The sequence below is a fragment of the Barbatula barbatula genome (genome assembly GCF_947034865.1).
Source record: "Barbatula barbatula genome assembly, chromosome: 23".
NCBI classification, from domain to species: Eukaryota; Metazoa; Chordata; class Actinopteri; order Cypriniformes; family Nemacheilidae; genus Barbatula; species Barbatula barbatula.
This window is the reverse complement of record NC_136786.1, coordinates 18,293,971-18,321,827: the sequence shown is the minus strand read 5'-3', so window position 1 is coordinate 18,321,827 and position 27,857 is coordinate 18,293,971. Positions and strand designations below refer to the sequence as shown.

The following is a 27,857-nucleotide window of genomic DNA, read 5'->3' as shown; positions in this document are numbered from 1 at the left end:
CATTTTATGCCACTATTTGGATTTCTTTCATTTTTCTACGGTCAACCTCACCAAACACATTTTTTCACATTTAAAAATTTTGTATACGTTGTGGAAAACCAACGGGGATAAAGTTTCAATAATATCTATTGGATTTTAACTAAGTCAGGAGAATGTATAAAAGATCAGAAAGTCAAGTCAAAGTCAAAATCTGCTTTATACATATATGCCACATACATATAGAGGACTGAAATTGCGTTACACCCATGGTGCATACAAATAACACTAACACAAAATACAAATAACACTAAATAAAATAATACAGATAAATACAGAATATACATATACAAGCAAGGATTCAAAAAAAAGATATAGTTAATGGCAGATGAACCAGTGAAATATACAACTGTGCAGATGTAAGGTAGTGCAAAGAGTTATTATGTCTGTTTAAAGTGACAAGAGAACCAGCTTTGTTTAACATGTCAGAAGAGGTATTCATAAAGAGAGCTTAGACCGGTTACATCCCTGAGGTCTCTCAGTGAGAATAAAAAACACTAAAACAGTCGAATGTAATGGAACGTTAGGTTTTAAGCATCAACCAATGCACGGATGTGTTTTATTACCCCTGCAGAAAGGAGGAGGCTAGAAACCAGTCCTGGGATAATAATGCGCTGTAAAGAAAACGCTGCAGCTCTTGTCGCAGTAGCCCATGAACCTTTCTGTATTGTTATTTCCTAATAAATAGGCTTGTGAGATATCTTTCACTGTAATGAGGTAATAAATCATAACGGCATTAGTAAAGAATCGATAACCTCCACCCCTACACTTTTCTTTGGTAACAGACACGTATGTGAGCGCAGTCAGAGCTGTTTTGTCAGCTGCGTGAGGCTGGGGTCGGGGGGAGACAGCTGATTCTCTCCCTCACAACCTTGATGACATCATCAACCAACCTCATTTATATTCACATCGATGATCCACCGCTGCAGAGCAATGATGCTGCGGCACGTTGACGTCACAGAGTTCACACCGAGCCGGTACAGAATTATTGAAGGCAACGACATGACAGACCAGACAACAGACCCACACCCGCAGGAATCAATGTGTTACATAAGAATACTGTCTGGGTGATGTAAATTAGAGAGTAATGTTGTACTTAAACATACACATTCATTTGATTTTACAGCATGATGCCAGGAAGAGCACTCTTGCGTGATAAAGCGGGACTGCCGAATGAAGCATGACCTATAGACAAGGACACACACGCGGTTGTGGACAGGAACAGTAATATCCGCAGGCTTCACATGCTAATGTGATTCTAGAAAAGCAGGCGTATCATCAAACATTAAGAACGCACACACATATGTTTCATGGATTTAATGTCACCATTTAAGCAATGCTTGTTGTAAAATAGCTTGAGATCGTCTGTGTCTTTCTACGTAATGCTTAAGATTAAGCTGTACGGTAGAATACTCATTTGAACTGCCACAATAAACTTGATAAGGAAGATTTCCGCTGTGAGGTTGATAGGCAGTGAGCCACAAGGTCAGAGGTCACTGTGAAGGTCAAAGCAGCAGGTTGACTGAGATCTGCATCTGTGAGTCTTTCACAAATGTTGTCCTTTTCCATTTTGTATAAAAAATGGACTCTATTACATGAAATGCTGATGATTAAAAAAAGTTTAATTAAATAACTGATTTAATTAAATAAGTATGAATGAGTTTGTACAAAATCCTATGAATAGAGTATGGCAGAGATAACATGTTTTTGTAGGCCAATCCAGCCAAGCTATCATGATGTTAAACAGAATATTCTACGGTCGCTCGATATCATCGTCACCACCACCAAGCCTCTGACAACTCTTTCAAACTTTATTAAAAACGTGTTAAGTTATTACCCCGTGAATGAATCTCCATCTTCATTTTTAGAGAAATGTGTCCATGTTGCATTATTTGTGAGATTTATCTGCGTGATGACGTTAAATGTGGTAGTCGCTTTTAGCAACTTGTTAGCTAGTGCAGTTTTAAGAAACGATAAAACATAAAAAATATCATGTTATAACGTGTATGATGTGTTGACATACTGCATATATGTTTGGTTCCAAAATGAGAACACATTTATCTTTTTTTCAAAAATCTAGTTTTTTTATTGTGCATTACAATAAATATCAAGCAGACTGCCATAATAACTGAAAAAATTCAGCTAACTAACACAATAAAACACAATAGAAACATGATAATATAAAAATACAAGATTTAAAAAACAAAATTAAAAACTCATTTTGGAACCAAACTCGTATGTAAATATATACAGTACGTATAAAATCGTACAAATTCTTATGAACCAGAAAATACAGTATGCAGGAATTCCAGTGAAATTGTGTTCCTGTCTTGTTGAGTGACAGAAGAAAAGGGAAGTTCGTGTCTATGAACACAAATCAATAGATTATAGTCAAGTCAAGTCAGCTTTATTTATAAAGCGCTTTTGACAATTTTCATTGTTACAAAGCAGCTGTACAAGAAAACATTGACTAAAAGCGAAACATATTGGGTTATGCAAGTCAAAACAAAGGTCAAATATCAGACAGACTGTAAATTCCTATATGACAGAAGTGTTAATTAAATAAAATTAGCTAAATTATACGTTTCGTGGATATGTCACAAATTCCTGTGATTAATTTATCTGATATAAATATCGGAAATATCTGATTAAAGTCCCCATGCAATGAAAGCTTTTTGGCTTTTATATGATAATAAACATGAACGTGCATTCATTGATTTTTTTATAATAACTTGCTTACACGTTTCAGTTTATCAACAGTCTACTCATAACAGAAAATATGCCGTTCTCAACTTGGCCGTTCTCAACTTGGCCGTTCTCAACTTGGCCGTTCTCAACTTGGCTGTTCTCAAATGGCGAAATGAAGGTCTGTTTTGATGTGGTTGTGGGCAGCATTAAAAATTCATGCTTAGTGCAAATAATTGCTTAAAAATGAATGAAAAACAACATGCTGTAGTTAAGATCGCAAAATGGATGTTTGTTGCTACCATGTTTTTTTTATAGTTCAAGATGCACTTAGAAAGCAGCACTAAAACAATGTGTTTTCCCATTTAGTCTGTATTTTCTAAATATTCTGCTACAGTAATAGTTTACATTTAACATTTACATGTAGTCATTTAGTTCGGGAAGCAATAAGCGATATGTCATACAATAGTTAAACAAATGTTTTATTAAATAAGTACTTTTTACCTTTATATGATAAACAATGTTCGTACTTTTTAGGTTATGTTAGCAGCTGATATCCAACATAAAATCAGGGCAACTTTATTCAACCCATTTGGCATCTTTGGCATCCATTTGGCATGATAGCAAAGCTCAAACGCACAAACACATAACAATCTAAGGATTTTTATTAAAGCCCTTTTGTTTTTAGCTTTTGTTTTCTCTTAAATTCTGACATTAAGAAGGCGTCAAAAAGGCGGGTGCGTATGCATGTGCTCAATCTTACAGGAGCTTGAAATAAATTATTTGTCACCTCACGATCGCATCGCATGCTCTGTGCAGTTTCTTTAAACTGTTGTTGTTTGTGTTGGTATTATTTGTGTTAACTGGTCCACCCAGATTGACAGCTGGTACACCCATTTCAAATAGTGAACAACAGAAAAAACAAAGAACGCATATTTGATCGCACGCAAAGTAATAAGTTTAAACACGCAATGTATCATACATTTATAAATGCGTGATAGAAATGCAAAGCTATTCAATATTTTAATAAATCACACATATGAAGGGGTGCGAATCGGTTGTGCCAATGCTGTTGCAGTTTGTTTGATCACTTAATCAAGTTTTTTAAAGTGATACCTTAACTAAAAACCCAATGTCATGATTCTGCTATCATGTCATGTTTATTCTTGGTCTTGCAGTGGAGTCATGGCATAGCCTTAGGTTTTGTGTGAGAAAGACATGGCGTTGTTTTGATTTTGACTCGCCATGTGCTTTCTCGTGTCTCGTCGGTGTTTCCCGCCCTTTTGTCTCATTAGCCTTTCCATTAGTGTTTCATTACCTTCACCTGCCCCTTGTTAATTATCCTGTGTTTCCCCTTTAAAACATCCTCGTGTTCATTGTCCTGTGCTCGTTTGTTGTACTTGTTCCGTCCGTCGATCCCCCTCGTCCGGAAAAGGCTTTAAGTATTTTCTAGTTTTTGTGAGTGTTCTGTTTAGTCTTGGTATTTTGTAGTTAGTGTTCTTGTCAAGTGTGTTTTGTTCTTATCAGTTTATCGTGTCCCCTGTTCTTGTTTTGCTTCCCCATCGTGGGTGTTTGTTTTCTGTTTTGTACATACATTAAAGTCCCTGTGTTAACCCCTTCATCCCCGTGTCTGCCTGCACTTGGGTTCTCCCTTTAACCAAACCGTGACACCCAAATTCTGTCATTTACTCTCCTTTGAGTTGATCCAAATCTGTATGAATGTCTTTGTTCTGATGAACACAGAGAAAGATATTTGGAAGAATGATTATAACCAGTGTTGGGTAAGTTACTCTGAAAAAGTAATTAATTACTCATTACTGTACAAATGATTCTCTCCAAAAAGTATTTAATTACCTATTACTAATTACTTTCTACATCAACTTTGAACTGATTCAAGGATAGACATGAAACGAAATATATAAATAACTACATAAATCATTCTTATTAACTAACTTAAGTATTACAAATTTGAGAAGTATACATTTAAGCATACATTTTAAAGTAAGACTTTCGTGGAAATTACATCAAAATTATATTACACAGTACTTAGTTCAATTACATCAGAAGTAACTGTAATTAATGCCGCCGTTTTTAAAATCCACCGCTAGCATCCGCACATTCAAAACAGCTACAATGAAGTATATTGATGACTTGTAAATAGTATATTGCTAACTGCGTCTTAAGAATAGTAACAGTTAGCAGCATTTTACAATAAACATTTAAAACTGTGCCGTAACATTCTGCAGATTTTTTACAACACAGTGGAAAACGTAATATAGACGGTGTGCAGATTCTGTGTGAAACTGTTCACAAGTCATTTTTATACTTAGTGTTTAAACCAGTAATTCTTGATGTACCGTCCCACTGCATCCTTATACAACTCGCTCACAGAAATAGATATCTATTGTTTAAGACAGATGAGAAAGCCAGTGCAACTCTGTTTTTCAAGACGAGAACCGAAGCTTGAGCCCTAACAGACACTACACCTCCATCCATCCCTGTTTTACAGAAGCACACAGGTGTTAATATTAATATGCCTTTATACCTTCAGTCATATCTAGAGAGATGTACGGTCTCCAGAGTGTGCCGGGCCATCATGAAGAAGTGCAAGGGTGAGTTTCAGTGCTGACTTGCGCCCCAGACCATGCTAAAGTTTCTTCATGGGCTATCAAGGGTCTAGTTTCACATTACCACCTGTCGCAGCTGTCGGACCTCCACCTCGCCACAGACATGCAAAGGTCAGGGGAGAGTTTCCCTAAATGAGATCTGCACTCGGAGCTTGTAAATATGTAAACATCTATACGTGTTGCGATGCGCTTCTTGCAATATATAAATATATTTATGTCATATATTTCAAACAGCAATAGATGCAATATATGTACGATAAACTATTACAAGACAAAAATGTCAGAAGAACTCCAAACATCTTCAGTTAGTTACGGTATGTGAAAATGTAATGGGACCAGCAAAATATGCAACCCAGCCTTAGAGACGCCAAGCATTATCAGATACCGTCCTATCGCGTCTACTATCCTTTTCTTTTGAAAGTGTCCTTTGTACACACATGCTATATCCACAACATGCATAATGTTAAATATGCATCACGCATATTTACATAGATGATATGCTCGTGAAGGCGTAATGATTAAAATTAATCTTTCAACAAGGATTATTTGCAAAAACAACCCAAACCCTCATTCTTGTTCTGATGCCTGCGTGGAATAACAAACCAGGACGAATAAACCAGAACAGACACTCAAAATAAAGATGCAGTCCAACAAACACACCTGTAGAGAAACCTTAGAAGTAATAAACTGTGTTGAATGTATGAGATATTAAAGAAATAGTAATCACGCCAAAATTGAAATTCTGTCATAGTTTTGCTAATCTTTGTCCAACCCATACGACAGACTTTTTGATGTTGAACACAAAAGAAGATTTCACATAATGTCCAAACAAAAGCGTTATAACAGAGCACTGAACTCCAAAGACAAAATAAGTACCAAACAACGGTATTTCTCGTATAATGTGCATATTGAGATATATTGCGGCGTAAAAATGGGTGACATTACTTGTCATATCAAATCCAGATGGATGCACAGCACGGGTAGTGACACACAAAAACACACACACACCATTTTTAGATGTTCGAAATATATAGTTCTGTGCGATTTATACGTTTTTTGCGTTTGAGTGTGTTCATGTTAAGGTCCCCACCGGCATATAAAAACAAGGCCAAACACAAACGGTATAATATACAGTATATATATGCACACCAATTCAATTTTAGAAAGTATTTTTTTTGTTTAGGAAAAAATCTTTTTTTTGTTTCCTGTTCATATTAACTTTCAAGCAATACAACAGTAACATTTGTTCATGTATTAAGAAATCTTTTTAAATACATTTTCATGTGATAACCTGGATCTTTATCGCATTTTTTATGTGTCTTGTCATGATGTCCGTCTTTCACATTGCTGCTGGATGACTTTATGACACTCCTGAGGTTTGATTTTGTTGAAATTCAACAGACACTGGACTGGAATGACCACAATACATCTAGAAATGCCATGATACATTTATTTGAAATTAAAATTTGTAATTGTCTCTAATTTATTCCAGGACTATATATTCGTAAATACATACATTATATAGGTTCTATATATGGTATACACGCTAGAATGTAATATTTAGTCTTATAGAACAAACATATAATAGGGGCAGTTTCCCGGACAGGGCTTAAGGCTAGTCCCAGACTAACTGAAATGTTAGAGGTGTCTTTAACGAAAATTATTTACACTGGCATATCTTCTTAATATATCAGTGCGATTGTTTTGTCTCAAGATGCACACCAGTGATGTTTTTTGTAAAACATAACTTAAATATCCTAATTTAACTAAGGCCTAGTCCTGGTTTAAACTAATCCTTGTTCGGGAAACCGGCCCATAGAGTGTGATAGTTTGGTGTTGGAGTACTGCCATCACTTTGATCATATATCGTATATTGTGTGCGTGCGTGCATATTATTAAAGCTTTGGCAACCAATGTTCTATGTTAAATAATCCTGCAGCTTTACAGTTGAAATTGAATATGTACTATATCTTAACACTGAGGGGGTTCTTCATTTGTTAGTCGAGTCATGCGGTAAACTTGACCTCCCCGTTGCACAAGTCCCTGGTAACTTAAATACTATTCAAAGCTCTCTTGTACTCATGCGGTATTTATGTGGACAGGTCGATAGAAATGCCTTAAGCCCTGTACGCATGATTTCTCGAATGAACGTTTTATACAAATCTTGGTGTATTGGTATAAAGTATATGCATAAATTGAAAGATATCGGCTCTCCCACATGCACCTGCTGAACCCAGTGCTGAGGATCCGCACAAGTTCACCGTCCATAGTGACAAACACAATGACTTTTTAAATAGCCAAAAACAAACAAACTAAGGAAACAACAACTGATTGTTGTCTAGTGGTCTGGACGACTGTTTGATAAGGAATTGGACAACAGGATGTACCTCGTCGCCGTCTCGTACGTGTACCAGCGATGTTTGTCAAGATCCCTATCCACACCTGAACTTGACCTCATTCATATAGTCAATATACAACATGCGCCAGAAAAGACAAATAAGAGAGAATGTTTACTCTACACATATACCACACACAGTCTTTTCAGATTTCTCATTTCCTTCACTATGTTCCCTTCTGAGGATAACACCTTGTCTGGTGATCTTTATTGTTGGCCTGCATGGAAACGTTGGTGACTTCTAAGTGACCTGAACGTGTTTAAATGTAAGTTAAAGTAATGTTAATATTAACCTTAGGTTCCCTGTCTTTGTATTGATGTAAGAATAATAAATAAACTCAACAAATATATTAACACGATGAACATCAGTAATGAATTAAAACAAAATGTATATATATTTGAAATTTATTAAAGATTATTTGATGTCGTTCACATTACAGTATATGAGAATAATGTTTTATTTCTATTACAGTTATGTCACAAAGGGATAGTCCCAAACCCAAAATTTTATTTATTAAACCATTTCATCGGCCACTTGCCATTTCAAACCTGTATGACTTTCTTTCTTCTGCAGAACACAAAAGATATTTTGAGAAACGTTGGTCAGCAAACAACGCTGGACCCCGTTGACTTGTATATGGACACACTGAAAAACGCAGAAGACAGAAAGTCACATTGAGGCTTTGAATGAAATAAGTGTAACACTACGTCAGAGAAGTAATGTTACCACACAAAGAGTTGAAGTAGTAAAAGGTGAGTTTAATGAGTCCAAGCAAACTGAGAACTGTTTGGGTATTCTTCGAGCAAACATCCAAGGGAACAAAGTAATAATCCAAAATAATCATCCACGAGATTCACAGGCAAAACATCATTCAACAAATAACATCCACAGACTAGGCTGGGTCAAGATAATACAAGCGAGTCCAAGGTAGAGCATAGAATACAACTAACACAAGGCTGAGTATATATAGAGTCCATGGGATGGGTTTCAGGTGGAGTGTAGTGGGAGTCAGGTGCGGGGTGATCAACGATGTCAAAGGGATGCATTGCATGATGGGAAGTGTAAGTCCAGTGATTGAGAACGGATGTAGCGGGTAGATGGCTCTGGTGCGGGGGGCGTGGTCGACGAAGACGGAGCAGATGTTACAATAAGAGTGAATAAATGATTACACAATTTGTATTTTTGGATGAACTATCCCTTTATTTGATCTTTGAGAGATTTGATTTTGGGGTGACGTGTGACCCTGACGTGTCCTTGACAGGTTTTGTGAGGACTCAATAAATAGGACAAAATCTGAATGTGTATTCAAATGTTATTGAAATCTGAACCTTTATTATATGTGACTGGATAAAAATGCGCAGAGTGAAACCAAATAGTTAACCAACATTAAGCTAGTTCTCATGGTGGTTTCATCTTGATACGTGCATTCATCACAGCCAAACCCACACCAGACATCTGCATATGACTGTACACGCTGATAATAATCCAGACTGGCAACATTTTTAAGATTAAAAGTTAAAAGACTGCTATCTCACATGCAGGAAAAGGTGTAGTGCCCTCTAACTTACCCTTCACAAGAGAAAGCCAGAACCAAAGTAACAAAAGGTCACAAACCAGCACCAATGTGTTGCTAATGCAAACACTAATACCTCTGTGCTTTATCACAACAGGTCTTGTGCTGTAACACACGATTGTCATCACACTTCCTCCTTGGTGTTTGGGCAGATCCCCTTACAAAAATCAACAATTGTTTTACTATGGCTAAAGTTGACATAGTGATTTCCATTTGTTAGTACAAAACCTATGGTTAAACTATGGTTTGTGTGGTCAAGCCAACTTTCATGGGGTAGAACTTTTCGCAATCCGTCTGCATGGATCAGCCTGATCACAAACAACCAGCTTGAGAAATTAAACAGGAAAGTGCTTTGTGATACCAGCGATGAGCATGCGACCTTTGTAACGTTTGTGGGCGGTCAATGCAAACATTACACATCTTTATTTACAGACACAAGTAGTGGCCAAGTGATTTAAAAAAATGTACATCTTAGCCCTTGAAATAATATGTTAAATTTATTTTTAAATATGTATTAAAATGTGTAGGTGTGCTTTTAAAGCGAAGCGATATATACTGATGAAAGTCAAGGTTTGCTTAATTTCCTGTTATACCTTTGTTTATCCATGCATTGTTTTTGTATTGTTGTAAGATTATTACTTTGCCTAGGTATACAGCTTTCATGAGTTGAAGGGTCTAGTCGACGGAGCAATCAGAGGAACCGGATCCGGGGACCAAGAATGACACAGACACAGAAGTGTAGTTCACCCAAAGTCAAAGTTTACTAAAGATGGGTTCAGTATATATATATGCATAAGTAAGGAAGTGACGAACATATTACTTATGTCTGAACATCTCACACAATAACAGGATAACACATTGGTTAGGTCAACGTGTACTGAGCACGCTGTAATAGATGGAGATCGGTTAGACAAAACATATATCTGTACTTGCAATGTTGCAACAGTTCAGACACAGAAAATAATGGATTCTCACAATTGTTAACCCATATTTCCTGATAGACTTAGTTAAAATATTTTTGTCATACATACAGTATCTCTTTAATATATCATGTTTTCTCCATTTTCCACCATGGTTCCATATTTTGATGTTTTAATTTAACCCGTGGGGGCATACAAAATAAATATTGTTCAAATATGACCTCAAGACGTCATTTCTGGCCACTATTGTATGCAAGTTACCCTGATGGGATTTTTGAAGATTCCCATCTTTCTCTGACCCGTCCTCCACTGTTTCACAAGTTACACAAATATTTACACTGAATATAAATGACCTGATTCCTGAGTCCAGTTGAATAAAGTCCAGAATCACCAGCACAACAGACTTCATGTTTTTAACTCTTTGCAGATAAATTGGAAGCAAGAAAGTTATTTAAGAGTTGTAATTATTTCTTCAAGTATTCATGGCATAATTCTTAAAATGTATTTCAAAGTCCCAGTCTAGTCTGATCCAAAAAACAGATGTTAAAATAAAGTTAAAATACTGGTATTCTGCATTTTTTCCAATTTAATAAAAACACTTTTTAATTTCAGATCACATTATAACAACAATCTGATCGAAAAGTAAAAACAGAAGAATATGTCAGAAATGTAACATTATTTGACTAACTTTAAAGTCCCTGTGAACCGGAAGTTGAGATTGTTTTTTCTTCCTCATTCTGACACATTTCCGAGTGAAAAGGAATTTCAAAGGAGAAAAATGTGTGTGTGCGAATTGACTGATGTGTAAAAACAGCCTTTGCATTTTGAAATGAAACTGGCAGCAGACTGACAGTTAAAGGGAGGAGTTAACGGATCCTCCGCCCAAGCCGTCTAATCTACATCATTTGAGATGGGTAGTCATTTCCGGGGCGGAAGTGCGTTTTCAGATTTTAACTGAAGATTATGAGTGTACAGAAAAAAAAGAAACTGACCCATATTGATAAGCTATTTACTATAAAAGCTGCAATATTTCATGAAAACAAAAATGTCATTTTTAATTTCACTGGGACTTTAACAAAGGCAATGACATTTGACCATTTCAGATACATGTTAATATTATAAAATACTTTTTTGTAACACACATAGCTTTTCTTTGCTTAAAATAACACTGTATGTGTCATGCATGTTACTCCATCTTTTCATCGACTGTGTTATGAAAGACAAAATAATAATTCAGAGGAAATGACTACTGATGAAATTCTAATCATTAAGCATTACACTTTTGGATTCAAACCATTTCATATTATCAAAAGAGGCTTAGCAAGTAACAAAGGTCTGTATTATTATTATTTGGGCGAATCATTTGGTCTAATTGCTCTAACCTACTTTGCACATTGAGCTTAGCTCTCATTCAGGAAAATAAAGATAAATGACTGAGCAGTGAGGACGTTCAGACCCTAATTATAAAACAATAAGGTCTATTGTAAGAATTGCGATAGAAGTAAAACCTCACAACCCCATGGGTCTGCACCGTTTCATCCTACGCAATTTCATCTGCCCAGTTTCATCCACAGAGAGAGGGCAGATCTCATCCTCTTTATATAGAACAGAGCAGTAAGCATCTTAGGTAAATCCACATCATTACGACACGTGGAAGCAGGGTGTAAAATCCCTCACATATGTGAGGCTTTTTAATCTGAACATCATGACACAGTTAACAAGATTTCATTAGATAACACACCGGCTACCGTATCATTTGGGCTGCATTAGAAAAACTCAATGTTTGTCAACCTTTATATACCAGACTACAGTAGGCTTGAAGGGCCTACAAAATTCAAGCTGAAGACGCAAAAGAAAATGTGCTTACACAAGCCGTGGGAGGTTAGATCTAAGAATAGCATGCTCCCCTCTCGGTTAGACCGCAGAGCTCAGGAGGGATGCTGATTTGTTTCCTTCCTGGATAATGAAGCAAAACCTGAGGGCTATCTGTATGTATACAGCTACTCAGCATGATTCATAACTAAAAAATGACATGTGACACATGTGAGCATTAGAGGTCTAGTGTGTAATTTTTTACACACTAGAGGATCTATTGGCCGAAATGCTATGTAACTATGTCTTTGGCAGTGTATAAAGATCCTACATAATAAAGCGTTATGTTTTATTATCTTAGAATGAGCTATTTCTATCTACATACACCGCGGGTCCTCTGGAAGTCGCCATGTAGTTTCTACAGTAGCCCTAAAGGGACAAACTGCTCTACACGTTTTGTAAATATATGCTTTTGTGCCAGTGACATCTTATCTTACAAAAAATTTTGAATTTTGAATTGCCCCCATGACCTTGTTCACTGTATAAAGACTATTGTCTTTAAACCAATATGTATGGTACTATACCCACAAAATCAACTTATGATGGCTGCACTTATATTGAGTGGAAAACAAACCCTGAAATGATTTTAGAAAGTGAGCGCACAATAGTGTATAATGTGTCCTGACAAACCCTGTTTGCATCATTATGGGCGTAACAACAATTAAAAGTACAAATTCTAATCGTTTCCTGCTACAGAAAATAGATGATGTATCACGTCTGCTCTCTGACTGCAATCCATTACCTTACTAGATACAGTCATTGATGTAATAGACATGACATGACACAGAGGCTGTGAGAGTGACTGCTGACCTGAATTGCACATACAGTATAATGTCCAATAAAGATCAATATCGTGGGGTCAGAGTTTCCTCTGTTTGTCTGAATAAAAGGGAACATCAGCTTTTATTTAAAAGTAATGAGTGATTCTGTGCAGAAAATCAAGCAAGAACTTCAAGATAAAACGTCACAGTACAGTACGGCTTATATTTTGTCTGTCTTTGCTCGTCTTGTCATTTATCATCTGATCTTTTTTAGCAGGAGGAAGAGCTTTGTAGACAAGGGATGGTTTATTTGTCCTGAGACAGGATAAGCTGTTTTTCCTTTCGATTTAATCAGAGACGTTATTCAAGACTAACTTCCCCCAAATGACACAGATGTTCTGTGATCTGGAGAGAACCAATCAGATTTATTTTCCTTCTTTCCTTACAACACCGTATCCTGATTCTTTTCAAATAATCCCTGTATGCAAAAACAACGAAATAACAAGCATTTGATTTTATTAATTTAGACAACAGTTGAAGTAAATGCTATGCAATGATGACACGTATACACTTGCAAAATGTTGTAAGGTGACCTATGTGCTTGTGATAAATACATTATGTGAATGAATTACCAACCTAACCAACACTGACAAAAGTCATTTGAAAGGTTGTGATATTAACACATAAATTGTTTTATTAATTGCCTTGTTTTCTAGTCACGTGGTACAAACGCATACATTAAAGGAATAGTTCACCAGAAAATCTTCTCTCATAATCTCATGACCGTCTGTCATGTTATATTCCATCACTACAGTGATCGATGTGTCGCCCTTATTAAATGCATTTCTCGTTTCAATTTTGCTAAACAAGTATAACATTTCAAACACACACCTGTCACTTCACGGAGACATTTCGTTACCAACTTTTTAGAGCTTCGACAAGTTATAATATATGGACATAAATTGACAGAAACCTTTAAAAGTATTTTGCGTTTAGCTGAATATCGGAAGTCATGTACATCTGGGATATTATGTAAACTATTAATTCAATTTTCAAGATACACAAAACTGCAGATTAAATCCAGACAGATCTCGCTCTATCAAACTCAATCCGTCCGAGCATTGCGGTTGCAACCCGACATGGTTATCCAATGGTGCCCATCCAAGACGACCACGGGTGACGGTTAGATGTTTGACCTTTCATATAAGTTCCATTAGTTGTGTATTGCAAGGTTTTCTTAATCCCTCTCATTTCTGTGATTCTTTGACGGTCATGACCTTTGTACGGTATAATTTTTCACCGGCTCAGTCATCTCACAGTATCAGATCTCAATTCAACACAGCAATGCTAAACTAGCACTGACATTCACGGCTGTGGGTGGGACCCTCCAGACATGATTTATATCTTAAGGCTACTGAGCGATAATGTTATCTCCTACGTATTAGCATTTAAATAACCCAGGTCATGTTCTAAATGTACAGTGCTTCATGTTGTCTCAAGAACACACTAAGCCCAGGCGGTACACAGGTGATTTTAACATTTTGTTATTGAGGTGATCTGTTCTAAAGTAATGAGGGGAGATCAACAGGAATTAATGCTGGTAATTGAATCTCAAGGGGAAAGGGATGGTGACGGACGGTACACCTGGGACATTTCAGACACACGGTGTTTGAAGTCACCCGCATCGTGTCTGCTCGCTAAAATAAATGAATTTTCTGTGTAGGAGGTTTTGTGTTCACAAATGACTTCAGACCTGTGAATTACGTAGGCGTCATTGCAGGCTATGGCGTTGGAAAATAGATGGGATTTTGCAAAGTTTATATAAGTCAAAGCTTTTTAACTTACTTGAATATTGCAAAACCTACTTGTAGACCATAGGGGTGCTTATTGCCTTATGATTTCCCTGAGATCTTGACAGGACGAATGTAAAAGTGTCCCCATAGCTTCTAAGTCATTTAAGGGTGTTGACACAGCGCTCAAATCCTCAGCACCTTATATTCTTCAAAACACAATAGATAGATAATATATAATAAAATGATTGATGTCAAGGCTTAAGATAATTAATTTCTGTGACAAATACACGCATCGTACACAAACACGCTGACAGCCTGAGAACAGTCGTCAATGTTCATCGTTCATTTTGACAAAAGAAAAAAATCTAAACAGTAGAAAGCACATGACAAAAGCAACATTACACAACCGCTCATAAAGAGAGTGAAAGAGACATTTTCTTTGATTGATAACGTGACAAAATCACACATGCAAGAGTGTGACGATTCTGAAAAGTCTTCAAGCGGGTTCTGCAATTTTTATTAAATGGATGTAATGCCAACAACTACTCTATGTTAAAGTGTCCACCAGATAATGGCACTGATGGATTATCAAACTGTTAACCTTCACGAGGATTTCGACAAATTCACGTGTATAGTATTAACGCAATATCAGTAATTATATCAATGGTTATTAATATCACAAATAAATGTTTATTGCAACACCCCTATACAAAAACATTCAGATGACATCACGCGTGTTACTCAGCTCTTGTGTAAGAATTCTATAGTTTTATTTAACTAACAGTTCAATTAGTTAAATTATTTAACTAATTTACAGTCTGTCTGATATTTGACCTGTGTTTTGACTTACATAACCTGATATGTTTTGCTTATAGTCAATATGTTTTCTTGTACAGCTGCTTTGTAACAATGAAAATTGTAAAAAGCGCTATATAAATAAACTTGAGTTGACTCTCCGACATTTTCCTTGTATCTGTTTTCTTGTTTTTACCAGACACAGGCCATGTTTACAGAGCAAGCAACAGACAGAATAGCCCATATTTAGCAGACTGGCTGATTAAAGAACCAAGCTAATGAGCTGGTCCAGAGCTGAGGAAACGAAACACTGTTGTTTCTATTCCTCCATCATTTCTTTGGTTTGGCAGCTAAATCATTCTCTAGTATAACCATGTGTTTAAGGGATGATCTGTGGCCCGTTTCAGAAAGGAGGTTTAGTGAAAACTCTGACTATATTAACACTGAAATGAGGGAAACTCAGGGTTCTCTGTTTCAGAATGTGAGGTATGTCAAACCAGAGAAAGCGGAGTAACTCAAGCCGTTTCTAAAGGAGAGGTCACTCAGAGTCGGTAAAAATAGTATCTTACTCTGTGAACCTAACCTGGTCGGGAGCAGGTTTTCTTTGGTAATCCCAGAGTTTCTTTCTATCTCCTCTTCATTTTTAAAGCGCAAGTGATGCATCTCATTCATGAATACAATGAACACATTTTGATCACACAGAGACCATCTCATTGACTTAAATGTCATTTTAGAGGATCCTGTAAGTGAAGAGGCTGCATTCATTCATAGGGATGTACTTTGATTTCAGGAGAGCAATTTAGTACCCAAGTGGAATTTTGTCATTTCCCTGTGCATTTTTATTAATTAGATATATCAAAATACTATATATCTCATCCATCCTTACATCAAAAACATCAGCCATTGTGGCCATGTATTATTTCAGAGCATATTCTTTCCCTTACAAATGGTAGTTTTCAATGGAGGACAAGAAGTGACTAAATACAGACGTAATTTAGACGTGAGGCCATTTCTACCCAATTCTGCTCTGAGCAGGGTTCGATCCGATGATCACTCAGACACCCTAACGAGTGTCCTACAAACCATGACATCCCATACTCATCACTAGAGCCCTGATGGGGAGTAAGAACATGATCATTCTTTCATTCATTTTCTGATCAATTTGTTTGTTTATTTATTTAAATTTAAGTCATTTTCAGCACATGAGTAAATCCATCCAAAGTGTGCCTCCCTCTCAAGCGCTTTCTGCCGCCATGTTGCTTTTTTTGGTGAATGGTCATATCGGAGCTCCATTGATCAAGGCTTGTCGTAGTCATGGTGCTCTCTTAACTCAGAGATCACAGAACTAACACAAACCAGCTGTTCTGAAACCAAACACTCAACGTTTCTCATCTCGGTGTAAATCAACTCAGTGTTGGTTGAACATCCTTATCGAAACTTTCCGCTGGTGTCTGGCTGTTGTGTTACGCATTGAGGTATTCTGGTTTGTCCTGCCTTTGACCTTTATGATGAACTTCTGTCAGCACTTTCCTAACAAACTTGTTTAAGACTGGTCCTCTAAATTGACAGTTTGCAGAATGAACAGTCTAATCTGCTCTATAATTGAACAAGCAAGCGTGTAATCCCATTTGAGATCAACGCAACATTCAGCTAAACCTGTTTAGCAAGACAAAACAACAAACTGTTTGTAGTGCAAGTTGTACGAAAGGGGCTTGATACAATGTCACAGATTAACTTGCGTCACGCTGCTGGTGTTCCCAGCCTGTCATACATCACTTGTCTTGTCCAAATGTCAAGTACTTGAAGTCTGGTTGAGGTCAAACCAAAATGTATCATCCAGGGTTACAAAGTGGCTTTCGGGGAGCCCTATTTTCCGATCCTCCCTGACCCTTACCGACTTCAACGCTTTTGGTGTATGTTCGGGCATTTAAAACAATAGGTTTACAGTAAACCGTTAACTTCAAAACGCAAGCGTCAGTCAGTGTTGTCAGTGTTAGGGCAAACAGCTCTGTCCACGGTTCTGAATCAACCGTGCTTAGGCCCACATCATGCAAATCATGATAAAAACAGAATAACTCACATAACAATTCTATCATCTATCATACTATCATCACAAACGGGTTTTAATCCGAGGAGATTTAATTATAGTCCTCTCCCAATGACTGTCCTGTCTGAATCATGGGAAGGAAATGTTTACTTACACACTGTCATCTGATTGCTGACAATTCACTTCCTGTTTTAAATGTTACCAGCAAATTTACCCCATTGAACAACAGAATCGGGATTTTAAATGCAACAAAAAAGATCTAAATACATGCATGTTTAGGTTTTGCTTTTAAATATTTATTCATTATATAACATGCTTTCGCAATTCCGAGGGAAATATTACTGAATAAAAGAAACAATGATTTACATTGTAGGGGAGGGGATACAATCGAAAACCTTACCATTTTAGGCCATATGAATTTCACCATCAGCATCATTGTCAATATCAAAGGAGATATTATGACAACTATCTTTTCCATGCACCTACTGACACCTGCTGGTTAGCCCTAGAATCACGTCATGGATTCCGTTTTCATTTTCTCAAAATGTTTCATATTATAATATTGATATTGAAAAATATTGATTTTAAATGACATAAAAGTCTAGAACTTTTTCTCCTCAAGGAATAAATAGCAACTAGTAAAGGTAAAATTGTAATACGTGAGAAAGGGCGGAGATTTACCGTCTGACCAATAGCAAACAACGAATCCCCTTTACTTCCGTGTACGTCATTAGGCTCGTGTGAGCGTTTTGTTGTTTTATACTTTCATAAATTGTTCAATCTTTACATTTTAACGCTTCGATATAAACAATCTAAACACGCAAGTAATGAGTTAAGAAGGCATTTTGTAAATACTGCTCATCATATTTAAAAGATGATCTCTTGTAGATGTGACTTAAGGGGAATCTTGCTCAAGACCTGTTGTGGGCAAAGTGTTGTTCATTCACATCCTGATAACATCTCAAATTGAACAAATGTTTTAAGATCTTGAGATTCGACAGACTCAGTTACAGTACAAACGATTGTTGTGAAACGGCGCCATTGACCCTCGAATGAATGAAACGTGTTACGTCATGTCACTGACACCTGCTTGGCAAACCTAGAATACGTCACCCAAAAAATGTAAAGTTGTTAAAATTTATGCAGACGTTTTTTTCAATTTAATATCCCGTCTATTTTTATGGATGGTCTTTTGTTTAAATATTTATATATATATATATATATATATATATATAATTTCTTTGTGGATTTAGAATGTGTCCATAGGAAAGAAGATAAATACTTGCTGTTATTTTCTGTATCTATTTATTTTCATTTTTTTCTTTATTATTTATTATTATTTATTAATCCTTTTTTTTCCTCTTTGTGTGACATGTATAATATTGCTTCTTTCAAAGATTTCTTTGAATCAAAAAATAAATAAATAAAATAAAAATAACCTAGAATACGTCATGGATTCCGTTTTTATTTCCTCATACTTTTTCTGATAATAATATTGATATTGGGAAATGTGTTTTAAATAAAATATAAAAGTCTAGAAAATTGTTGAAATAGGTGAGAAAGGGCGGAGTTTTACCGTTTCTGACCAATAGCGAACTACTAATCGCCTTAACTTCCGTGTACGCCATTAGGCTCGTGTGAGCGTTTTGTTTGTTTATACTTTCATAAGTTGTCAAATCTTTACATTTTATCGCTTCGATATAAACAATCTAAACATGCAAGCAATGCGGTAAGAAGGCATTTTATAAATACTCCTCATCATATTTAAAAGATGATCTCTTGTAGATGTGACGCTAGGGAAATATTGCTCAATATCTGTTGTAGGCAAAGTGTTGTTTATTCACATCCTGATAACATCTCAAATTGAACAAATATTTGACATTTAAAAACGATTACAAGTACAAACTATTGTTTTGAAAACGGCGCCATTGACCCTCGAATGAATGAAACGTGTTACGTCATATCAAAACGGACACTGAAAGTGAAGTACAAAAATAGTTATCCATTATTTACATTTTTCTTCTTTTTCAGAAGTTATTTTCGTCCGTGGTCATCAGATGTAAGACTCGAGGGCAAAACTGTTATAATCACTGGAGCCAATACTGGAATTGGCAAATTTACTGCAATTGACTTGGCAAAGCGAGGTTGGCACAAAGAAATCTCGTATGAATTCACTGTGTGTTTTGTTTCTATGTGTGTTTCTGCCTTACTGTGATCTTCTTGTTTTGACCTCAGGAGCTCGGATCATCATGGCCTGCAGGGATATGGAGAAATCCAATGAAGCTCTGAAGGAAGTGGTTGAATCTTCAGGAAACCAGAATGTGTTTGCCAGCAAACTTGACCTGGCAGATACCAAATCAATCAGAGAATTTGCAGAGAAGGTCAATACTGGTGAGAAAATTCATTTATATGATTAAAAATGGCTTCAGATTCTTTGAATAAGGTTCTTTAGGAACATTTAACATACATGAGTGTTCCTGTTTCATGTTTGCAACCCAAAGGTCATCTGTTCGAACCCCAGGGAACACACATACTGATGAAATGTTTTCTTGAGTGCACCCTAACTTTCTTTGGACAAAAGTGTATTACTGTGGTGTTACTGGATTTTCTCTTCTGCAGAAGAGAAACAAGTAAACATCCTAATCAATAACGCCGGGGTGATGGTTTGTCCATACGGGAAAACTGCAGATGGTTTTGAAATGCAAATTGGGGTGAACCACATGGGTAAGTATATGTGATTTGTGCAAATCAATCACTGTTTTGTAAAAATGGCCATTTAAAGTTGTCGATCTTATCCTAGGGCACTTCCTGTTGACACACCTGCTACTAGATTTGATCAAAAGATCAATGCCAGCCAGAATCATTAACGTCTCATCTATGGCACATCGATGGGGGACCATCAACCTGGAGGACATCAACAGTGAGAAGAGTTATGATAAAAATAAAGCTTACAGTCAGAGCAAGCTTGCAAACATTCTGTTCACTCGCTCATTGGCCAAAAGACTTGAAGGTCAGTTTCAACATCTTTAAAATTGATATTGTTTTGAATGCAAATATAATAAACCCAAGTAAAACTTATATATACTTATATACTTGGGAGACAGGGGTAGTCATTCTTTTGATTCTGTAAAATATTTTTTGTGATCAGATGTGTTTAGAGAATAGGAGCCTATGTGACAACTTGCCCCAGTCTCCATATATACAGTATTGTTTCTGGTGTATGTTGTAAAATTTAAAATGATTATTCTAACAAGCACTGAGGATAAAATAAGGATAAGACCGAGAATTGATGCTAAACCATCTCAGGTACTGGAGTGACGGTGTACGCTCTTCATCCTGGGGTGGTGCAGACTGAACTTTGGAGGCATGTAAATAAACCTCAACAAGCAGCCATGTGGATGATTAGACCGTTCACTAAAACATCTGTTCAGGGAGCTCAGACTTCCATCTACTGTGCCGTGGCTGCTGAACTGGAGACAGAAAGCGGCAAATATTACAGGTCAGAAAATTCACATCTTGATTATAGCACATCTATGATATGTCGCAACATAACATTTAGATTTCAATAATTTATTAGAATCAGTTATCTAATATTTTGCTCTCTGCCGTCCTCTACACAGTGACTGCGCGCCTGCAAACTGCTCTCGAGCTGCACTGGATGATGATGTGGCCCAGCAACTCTGGGAAATCGGCTGTAAGATGCTCAATATTAAATGGGAGTAAAAACTAATTTATTTTCAGTGAAGGTGTTCACTTATTGTAGCCTGCATCAAACAGACATACTCTCAAAAAGAAAATATGATTAACTTATATTGAATACTCAACTGTGTCTGTGTGCAGTGGGTGGGAACAATCAAAGATTATTTAAACATGAATTAAATGTGAAATAATGGCAGTAATGTGCAGTTTAAATCCAATTTTGGCCTTGATTGGCTTTTATATAACACTACTAAAATATTTGTAGGTGAATGTCAGATTCAGGGATGTGAAAATGCATTGTATGTAAATATGAACAATATATAAAGATTTTTGTTTTGTAGCCTGATTTTGTAATTAAAAAGGTTTGGAGTGATCTAATAAGCTAAATATTTTTTGAAATAATGTTCATCAAAAAGAAGAATCTGTGTTTTTCTATTGTTAAAAATGGACAATCTCTTATCTCAGCTCTCGCAATGACCCATTAAATATGACAATCAGCTCTGATTCCCCTTGACCTGATTACAAGGACAGCACACACAGTTGTTATGACAACATCTGATGGCAGCTCTGTTATCCCCCACTGGGGCGCCATGACGACCTCAACTGAAGCGTTTTCTTCTTGTGACCTGTCACAATGAAAACAACACACTGTCCGTATCGTCCATGGGATGCTGAAAATGACCTGTAGCGCCAGCTAGTGGACAACAAGAAATTGACTTTACTGAGACAATTTACAATGAATTATTTTGTGCATTAATGTTTTCCGTTTCAAGTTATACCCTTTGATAAACTAATAAATATAAACAAATTCAACACAATTTCAGTCGTTTGAAGCCCCAGTTATCCTCTAAATCAAAGTTCTGAGAGCTGAAGCCACTTTTGTTGGGACAATTAAACAGCATGAATGGAGCTCTCTGTTCATTAATGAACTTGACTGTCATTCTCTTCTCATATCACTCTGTGCTGATGGAGCCAAAACCATACCGTAAGTAATGTTTCCCACATTTAAGTTTTTAACATACATAACTTGAGCTTTATTTGTAATATGTACCTTTTCTATTACTGTCATTCTTTAACACAGGCTGCTTGTGAATTTTAATACATTTAAATAAACTGACCTGCCTGTACCTTATTTATTAGCGTGAAAAAAACGTATGCAATTATCTGATTATTGAATATTTACTATACAAAAATAAACTAATATAATTATTTATATGGTCACATGCAGATAAATATGCATACAGGTATTTCAAAATGCTAATTTGATTCATATTTTATTTAGAGGGTTTTGGATACATTTCATTATTTCAGATAAAATATAAACCACATGATAGACTACAAGTAACACTTGTTCTCTGACATTATTGGGCCTTTCTCCAATTTCTTCTATCTAACTGGTCCCAAAGTTCATAGATTTTATTATATAATGTCAATACGCTGATACACATTCATACGGTTAAAACTATTGTGGCCATTGCATATTCATATTTTAACACAATAATAACTGAAATAACATTTCTTATTTGTGGGTAACCAATATTAAGTCACACTTCACATTGAAGCTGGGTTTGAAGAATGTCACCTGACTTTAGATATATTTTTTTTAACATTTGTGTTTCTACGTATTCATATTTATTAAATACACAATAATAATAATGTAATAAAGTTTTTTCATTTTGCTACGTGTGTCCGTGAGTGGTCGCTACAGTCTTGATCCTTGGAGATAAACGCAAAAATGCGTCAGGATACCCCGTATGAATATGTATTTAAAGCTCTTTGAAAATCAACTTTTAACTTCTAAATGTAACTTTACGTAGATACTTTAAACTTCAGCTTTATTTATGAGCAAACCAAGCAACACTGCTTAACCCAATCGAATTAATTTGACAGTAAATTCCCTCCTTACACGTTATTCCTAAAACTTTTGTCGGTGAACATGGCCGGCTGCACCACAGACTGCGTGGAGAAGCCCATCTCCATCTGCTTCCAGAGGTTCGGCCGCTTCGTGGGAACCCATCCGTGGTGGTTCTTCATCTCTCCTCTATTTATCTCTGCCGTGTTGGGCAGTGGATTTTATTTCTTACAGGATCGAGAGGCCAATGACATCGAGGACCAGTTCACACCAGTGAACGGTCCTGCCAAACTGGAGAGGCTGTTCGTCCAGGAGAACTTTCCTCTGAACGACTCGGTGTTCTCCAACCAAAGACTGTACACGGACGGAGTTTACGCATCTTTTATTGCTGTCTCAACATCCTCCAACGTCCTCGTGGATTCTGCGTTTCAAGAGATTGTCACTTTGGACAGGAAAGTCAAGGAACTGAGTGTGTCCATGGGTCACGAGGTGCTCCATTTTGAGGAGCTTTGCGCACGAAGGTACAAGAAGTGCATACCCAATAAGATACTGGATATTTATCGATATTACGGGAAAAAGGTGGAAGAGACCGAGCTCACCTTTCCGTCTTTCCGTTTTGGGTTCTCGTACACTTTCCTGGGTCATTCTGTTGGTGGAGTGAATGTTAATTCTTCTATTATTAAAAGTGCCAAGGCGGTGCGCCTGCATTATTTCCTCAAGGATAACAATCGCTCAAGAACAGATTTATGGCTGAATGAATTCCTCAGGGTATTTTCTTCCAATTTATCACTAAACTGCATTAAGGTAGGTATTGTTTAATTCCTTAACCCTCTATTGCTTTGTTTGCTCAATGTACATTTGAATTACGAGTTTGGGTAACACTCTATAATAAAGTCTCATACTTAATGCATTATCAAAAACAAGAACAAACAATTGTCAATATATTAAGTTATATTTGATTAATCTTAATGTTAGTTCATGCAAATATAATAATTTCTTTGAAAATCCAAATAGTAATTTGCTTGTAAGATGATTTTGAATAAGGTGTCACTGTTAAATTTCATGAATGGGGAGATGTCATTGTGTTTTTCTCAGGTGACCCACTCCACATCTTTGTCAAGGCAGGTGGAATTTGAGGCAAACACAAAGGATGTTATCCCCCTCTTCTCCATCACATATGTCATTGCCATTGCATTCTCCATTCTCTCTTGTCTAAGGTATGTAAAACGTCTTTTTTTTCATTTTAGAATACTAGCAAACACATCACAACTATTGAATAACTCAAATGTTTGAGAATTATATTGTGACTAAATTAAAAGGCATTAAAACTATGATATATGTAGCATATTCCATATAGTCAGCCTTTGCCTAGAGTTTGACTAACCAGCTTATCAAGCGTCTTCTTAAACTAACTAGCTGAAATGCTTTTTATAAAGTGTTGAAGAAGATTACATCTGTTCTGGCCCTATTACTTTTTCGTCATTATTCATCTATTTCAATATTGGTTCTTGAAGAAAATTGTATAGATTTTTTAATAACATTATCGTTTCCCAGTGAAGCAATTAATCATATTTTTGTTTAGTATTATGTGTAAAATACTCTTAACATTTTAAGCACACCTTGAGATGAAAATATTTGCAAGATCGTTTTAAACATTTTGACCCTAAACATTAGAATGTTGTTTAAATGTTCTTGTTTCTATATGCATTTACTGTGTATTTCAAACCTTTAACATAAAGATATATATATATTTTTTTTTTTTGCAGGTTTGATTGTGTCAGGAACAAAGTATGGGTGGCAACGTTTGGAGTTTTCTCCGCCGGACTAGCTGTTCTTTCCTCTTTTGGGATGATGTTACACATTGGAGTCCCATTTGTCATGACAGTAGCTAATTCACCTTTCTTGATATTAGGTAACATCAATAAAACCACATTGTGTTGTGCACATAATACAAAAACAAAAAATAAGGTGTCACCAATGTGTTTTAACACAGGGATCGGAGTGGACGACATGTTTATCCTCATCTCCTGCTGGCAGCAGACGAATGTGCACGATCGAGTGGAGACCCGCCTGGCCAACACATACAAAGATGCGGCCATCTCGATCACCATCACCACGCTCACAGATGTCCTCGCCTTCTACATCGGCCTCATGACGCCCTTCCGTTCTGTCCGCTCCTTCTGCTTGTACACCAGCACCTCCATCCTGTTCTGCTACATCTACAGCATCACATTCTTTGGTGCATTTCTCGTTCTCAACGGGAGGCGCGAGAACACAAACAAGCATTGGCTGACCTGCACGAAAGTTCCAGAGGAGTGTCCCGTGGGTCAGTCGAAATGCTTCGAGCTGTGTTGCGTGGGCGGAGCTTACGACCCCCATACCGGCACAGAGGAGGTGCAACCCATGAATCACTTCTTTAAAATGTACTACGGCCCATTCCTGACCAAATCGTGGACTAAGGTCTTCGTGATTCTGTTATATTGCGTCTACTTGATTATTAGCATTTACGGCTGCTTTCAGATTCAGGAGGGGATTGATCTTCGTAATTTGGCGGCCGACGATTCTTACGTGGTGAAGTACTATGATGACGAGAAAGCGTACTTCTCCGAATACGGCCCCAATATCATGGTCGTCGTTCGACAAGAATTTCCATATTGGGATGAAAAGTACATGTCAGATCTGGAAGCTTGCATCGAAGATTTTAAGAATTTATCTTTTATTGAAAAGGATATATTTACATCTTGGATTAAATCGTACAAGTACTATGGGCATCACACCAAACTCAATCTGAGTGCGGAGAACGTTTTCAAAGACAGTTTAGGAACATTTCTCAGATTTTATTCTGACTTTAAACAGGATGTAAATTTCACCAACAACTCCATCCATGCGTCTCGGTTCTTCATACAGACGGTAAACATCTCCACAGCTTTGGACGAGATGAACATGTTGAACAAGTTAAGAGACACAGCACAGAGGTGTCCGGTACCCTTACTAGTGTACCACCCAGCATTCATCTACCATGACCAATATGCTGTGATAGTCAGCAACACCATTCAGAACATTTCCGTTACGACAGCCGTGATGTTGATCATCTCTCTCCTGCTCATCCCGAACCCTCTGTGCTCCCTTTGGGTGACTTTTTCAATCGCGTCTGTCATCGTTGGGGTCACTGGGTTCATGGCATTGTGGGATGTTAATTTAGACACCATCTCTATGATCATTCTTGTCGTCTGCATTGGTTTTTCTGTGGATTTCTCTGCTCACATATCATACGCCTTCGTCTCCAATAAGAAGCCCAGCGCAAATGAAAAAGCAGTGGAAGCACTTTTTAATTTGGGTTATCCTATTTTGCAAGGGGCGGTGTCGACTATTCTTGGGGTGGTTGTGTTGTCTGCGTCGAAGAATTACATCTTTAGAACGTTCTTCAAAATCATGTTCCTGGTGATCTTCTTTGGACTCATCCACGGTTTAACCTTCATACCGGTTTTCCTGACCTTCTTTGACATGTGTAGCGGCACACCGGCTAAAATCAAGAGTAAAAATAAAGCAGAGGAAGAGGTCATGAAGAGCAGCCATACCAATAATATTCATCCAAAGACTAAAGACGGTGAGATTAAAGAGCTGGAAGTTTATGACAATCGCACTTTTCAACCTAGCGACCATCAGATCGGTCAAACTCAATCCTGCTCTGCCATTTGGATGATAACCGGCAATAATGGTCACGTTCAAAATGATCGGATGTGCATGGCCAACACATTCCCGATGTTCAGAGTGGACACGCAGACTTATGACGTTCACATGTATTCAGCCTCCGATGATAAAATGTTCAACGTGAACGGTCACTCCAAACAAGGAGATCAGAATTGTGATTTAGGAAATAGCAACCACATTCAAGATTCACATGTTCCCAATCTGGATTGTTCAAACGTGGACGCTTCGTGAAATGTTTATCCTTGATCTTCTTTAAAATATGTTTGCGTTGACTTTTTGTTTTAAAGGGATAGTTCACCCAAAATGTTTTATTCGTTTATCATTAACACTTATGTCATTCATTTCAAACCTGTATGACTTTCTTTCTTCTGCAGAACCGAAAAAAATACATTTCGGAGAATGCTGGTAACCAAAAGACATTTAATCCCATTGATTTTAATGTTATAGAAGACATTTCTCAGAAGAACCTGTAAAAAAAATTAACTACTTTCAGGTGAACTATCCCTTTTAGTAATTGATGTAAATCTAATCTGTAAATTTTCCATCTATTGGTAAAAATAAATCAATATTATATCAATATTATAAAATGTATTGTTTATACACTTAACACTATTCCATTTTGGCAGCAGTTCTGTGGTTTTGATATTTCTTAAGATATGTTCAATGATGGCAAATTAAGCTTTGAAAAGCTTTTATTCATGGTTTATATGCTTTGAGTTACTGGATTCTGCGAACCAATGCGGTTTAAAATCCCATTGGACTTGAAAAATGTCTATAAAATTCTTTATCAATGTAATCAAAGAAAGTATTGAAATGTTTTATTTTTGCGAACATGTGCATTTTATTTAGCTTTGTTTAAAATGTAGAATGATAGATCTTATTAAATTGTGTTAAAATATTTTAAGCTAATGAAGTATTATTGTGTTTTTTCCAGTATTTCTATAGATTGTTCACTGTGTGTAGATGCTAATTATTAAACAAACTTTAATCTAAACTTGTCCTTTTTTGATCAACCAAAACATTATGTCCTCATCTTTAAAGGGAAACACTTCCCGTTTTCCTTCTGTATTGCACATTTCCTCACACAGCT

At 36.7% G+C, this 27,857-nt stretch overlaps 2 protein-coding genes across 2 annotated transcripts; both read left to right on the top strand.

Moving 5' to 3' along the window:
* The first annotated feature begins 19,079 nt into the window (after positions 1 to 19,079).
* rdh12l (retinol dehydrogenase 12, like) lies at positions 19,080 to 22,021 on the top strand. The gene is made up of 7 exons (XM_079487656.1): positions 19,080 to 19,234; positions 19,537 to 19,649; positions 19,741 to 19,896; positions 20,125 to 20,229; positions 20,306 to 20,515; positions 20,812 to 21,004; positions 21,126 to 22,021. The coding sequence occupies exons 1-7, from the start codon at positions 19,221 to 19,223 to the stop codon at positions 21,226 to 21,228; spliced, it is 894 nt and encodes a 297-aa protein (XP_079343782.1). The 5' UTR covers positions 19,080 to 19,220; the 3' UTR covers positions 21,229 to 22,021.
* ptchd3a (patched domain containing 3a) lies at positions 21,996 to 27,758 on the top strand. Its single transcript, XM_079487655.1, has 5 exons — positions 21,996 to 22,189; positions 23,160 to 23,860; positions 24,152 to 24,273; positions 24,823 to 24,968; positions 25,050 to 27,758. Exons 1-5 carry the CDS (start codon positions 22,105 to 22,107, stop codon positions 26,996 to 26,998), a joined length of 3,003 nt encoding a protein of 1,000 aa, XP_079343781.1. The 5' UTR covers positions 21,996 to 22,104; the 3' UTR covers positions 26,999 to 27,758.
* Positions 27,759 to 27,857: the final 99 nt, after the last annotated feature.

What these genes read in the sequence shown, in the direction of transcription:
- ptchd3a (XM_079487655.1), top strand. Translation starts at nt 22,105, where the DNA reads ATGAATGGAGCTCTCTGTTCATTAATGAACTTGACTGTCATTCTCTTC. An exon ending in TATCACTAAACTGCATTAAG is followed by an intron (nt 23,861 to 24,151) that starts GTAGGTATTGTT and finishes TGTTTTTCTCAG; the next exon opens with GTGACCCACTCCACATCTTT. An exon ending in TTCACCTTTCTTGATATTAG is followed by an intron (nt 24,969 to 25,049) that starts GTAACATCAATA and finishes GTTTTAACACAG; the next exon opens with GGATCGGAGTGGACGACATG.
- rdh12l (XM_079487656.1), top strand. An exon ending in TGCAGAGAAGGTCAATACTG is followed by an intron (nt 19,897 to 20,124) that starts GTGAGAAAATTC and finishes TCTCTTCTGCAG; the next exon opens with AAGAGAAACAAGTAAACATC. An exon ending in AATTGGGGTGAACCACATGG is followed by an intron (nt 20,230 to 20,305) that starts GTAAGTATATGT and finishes ATCTTATCCTAG; the next exon opens with GGCACTTCCTGTTGACACAC.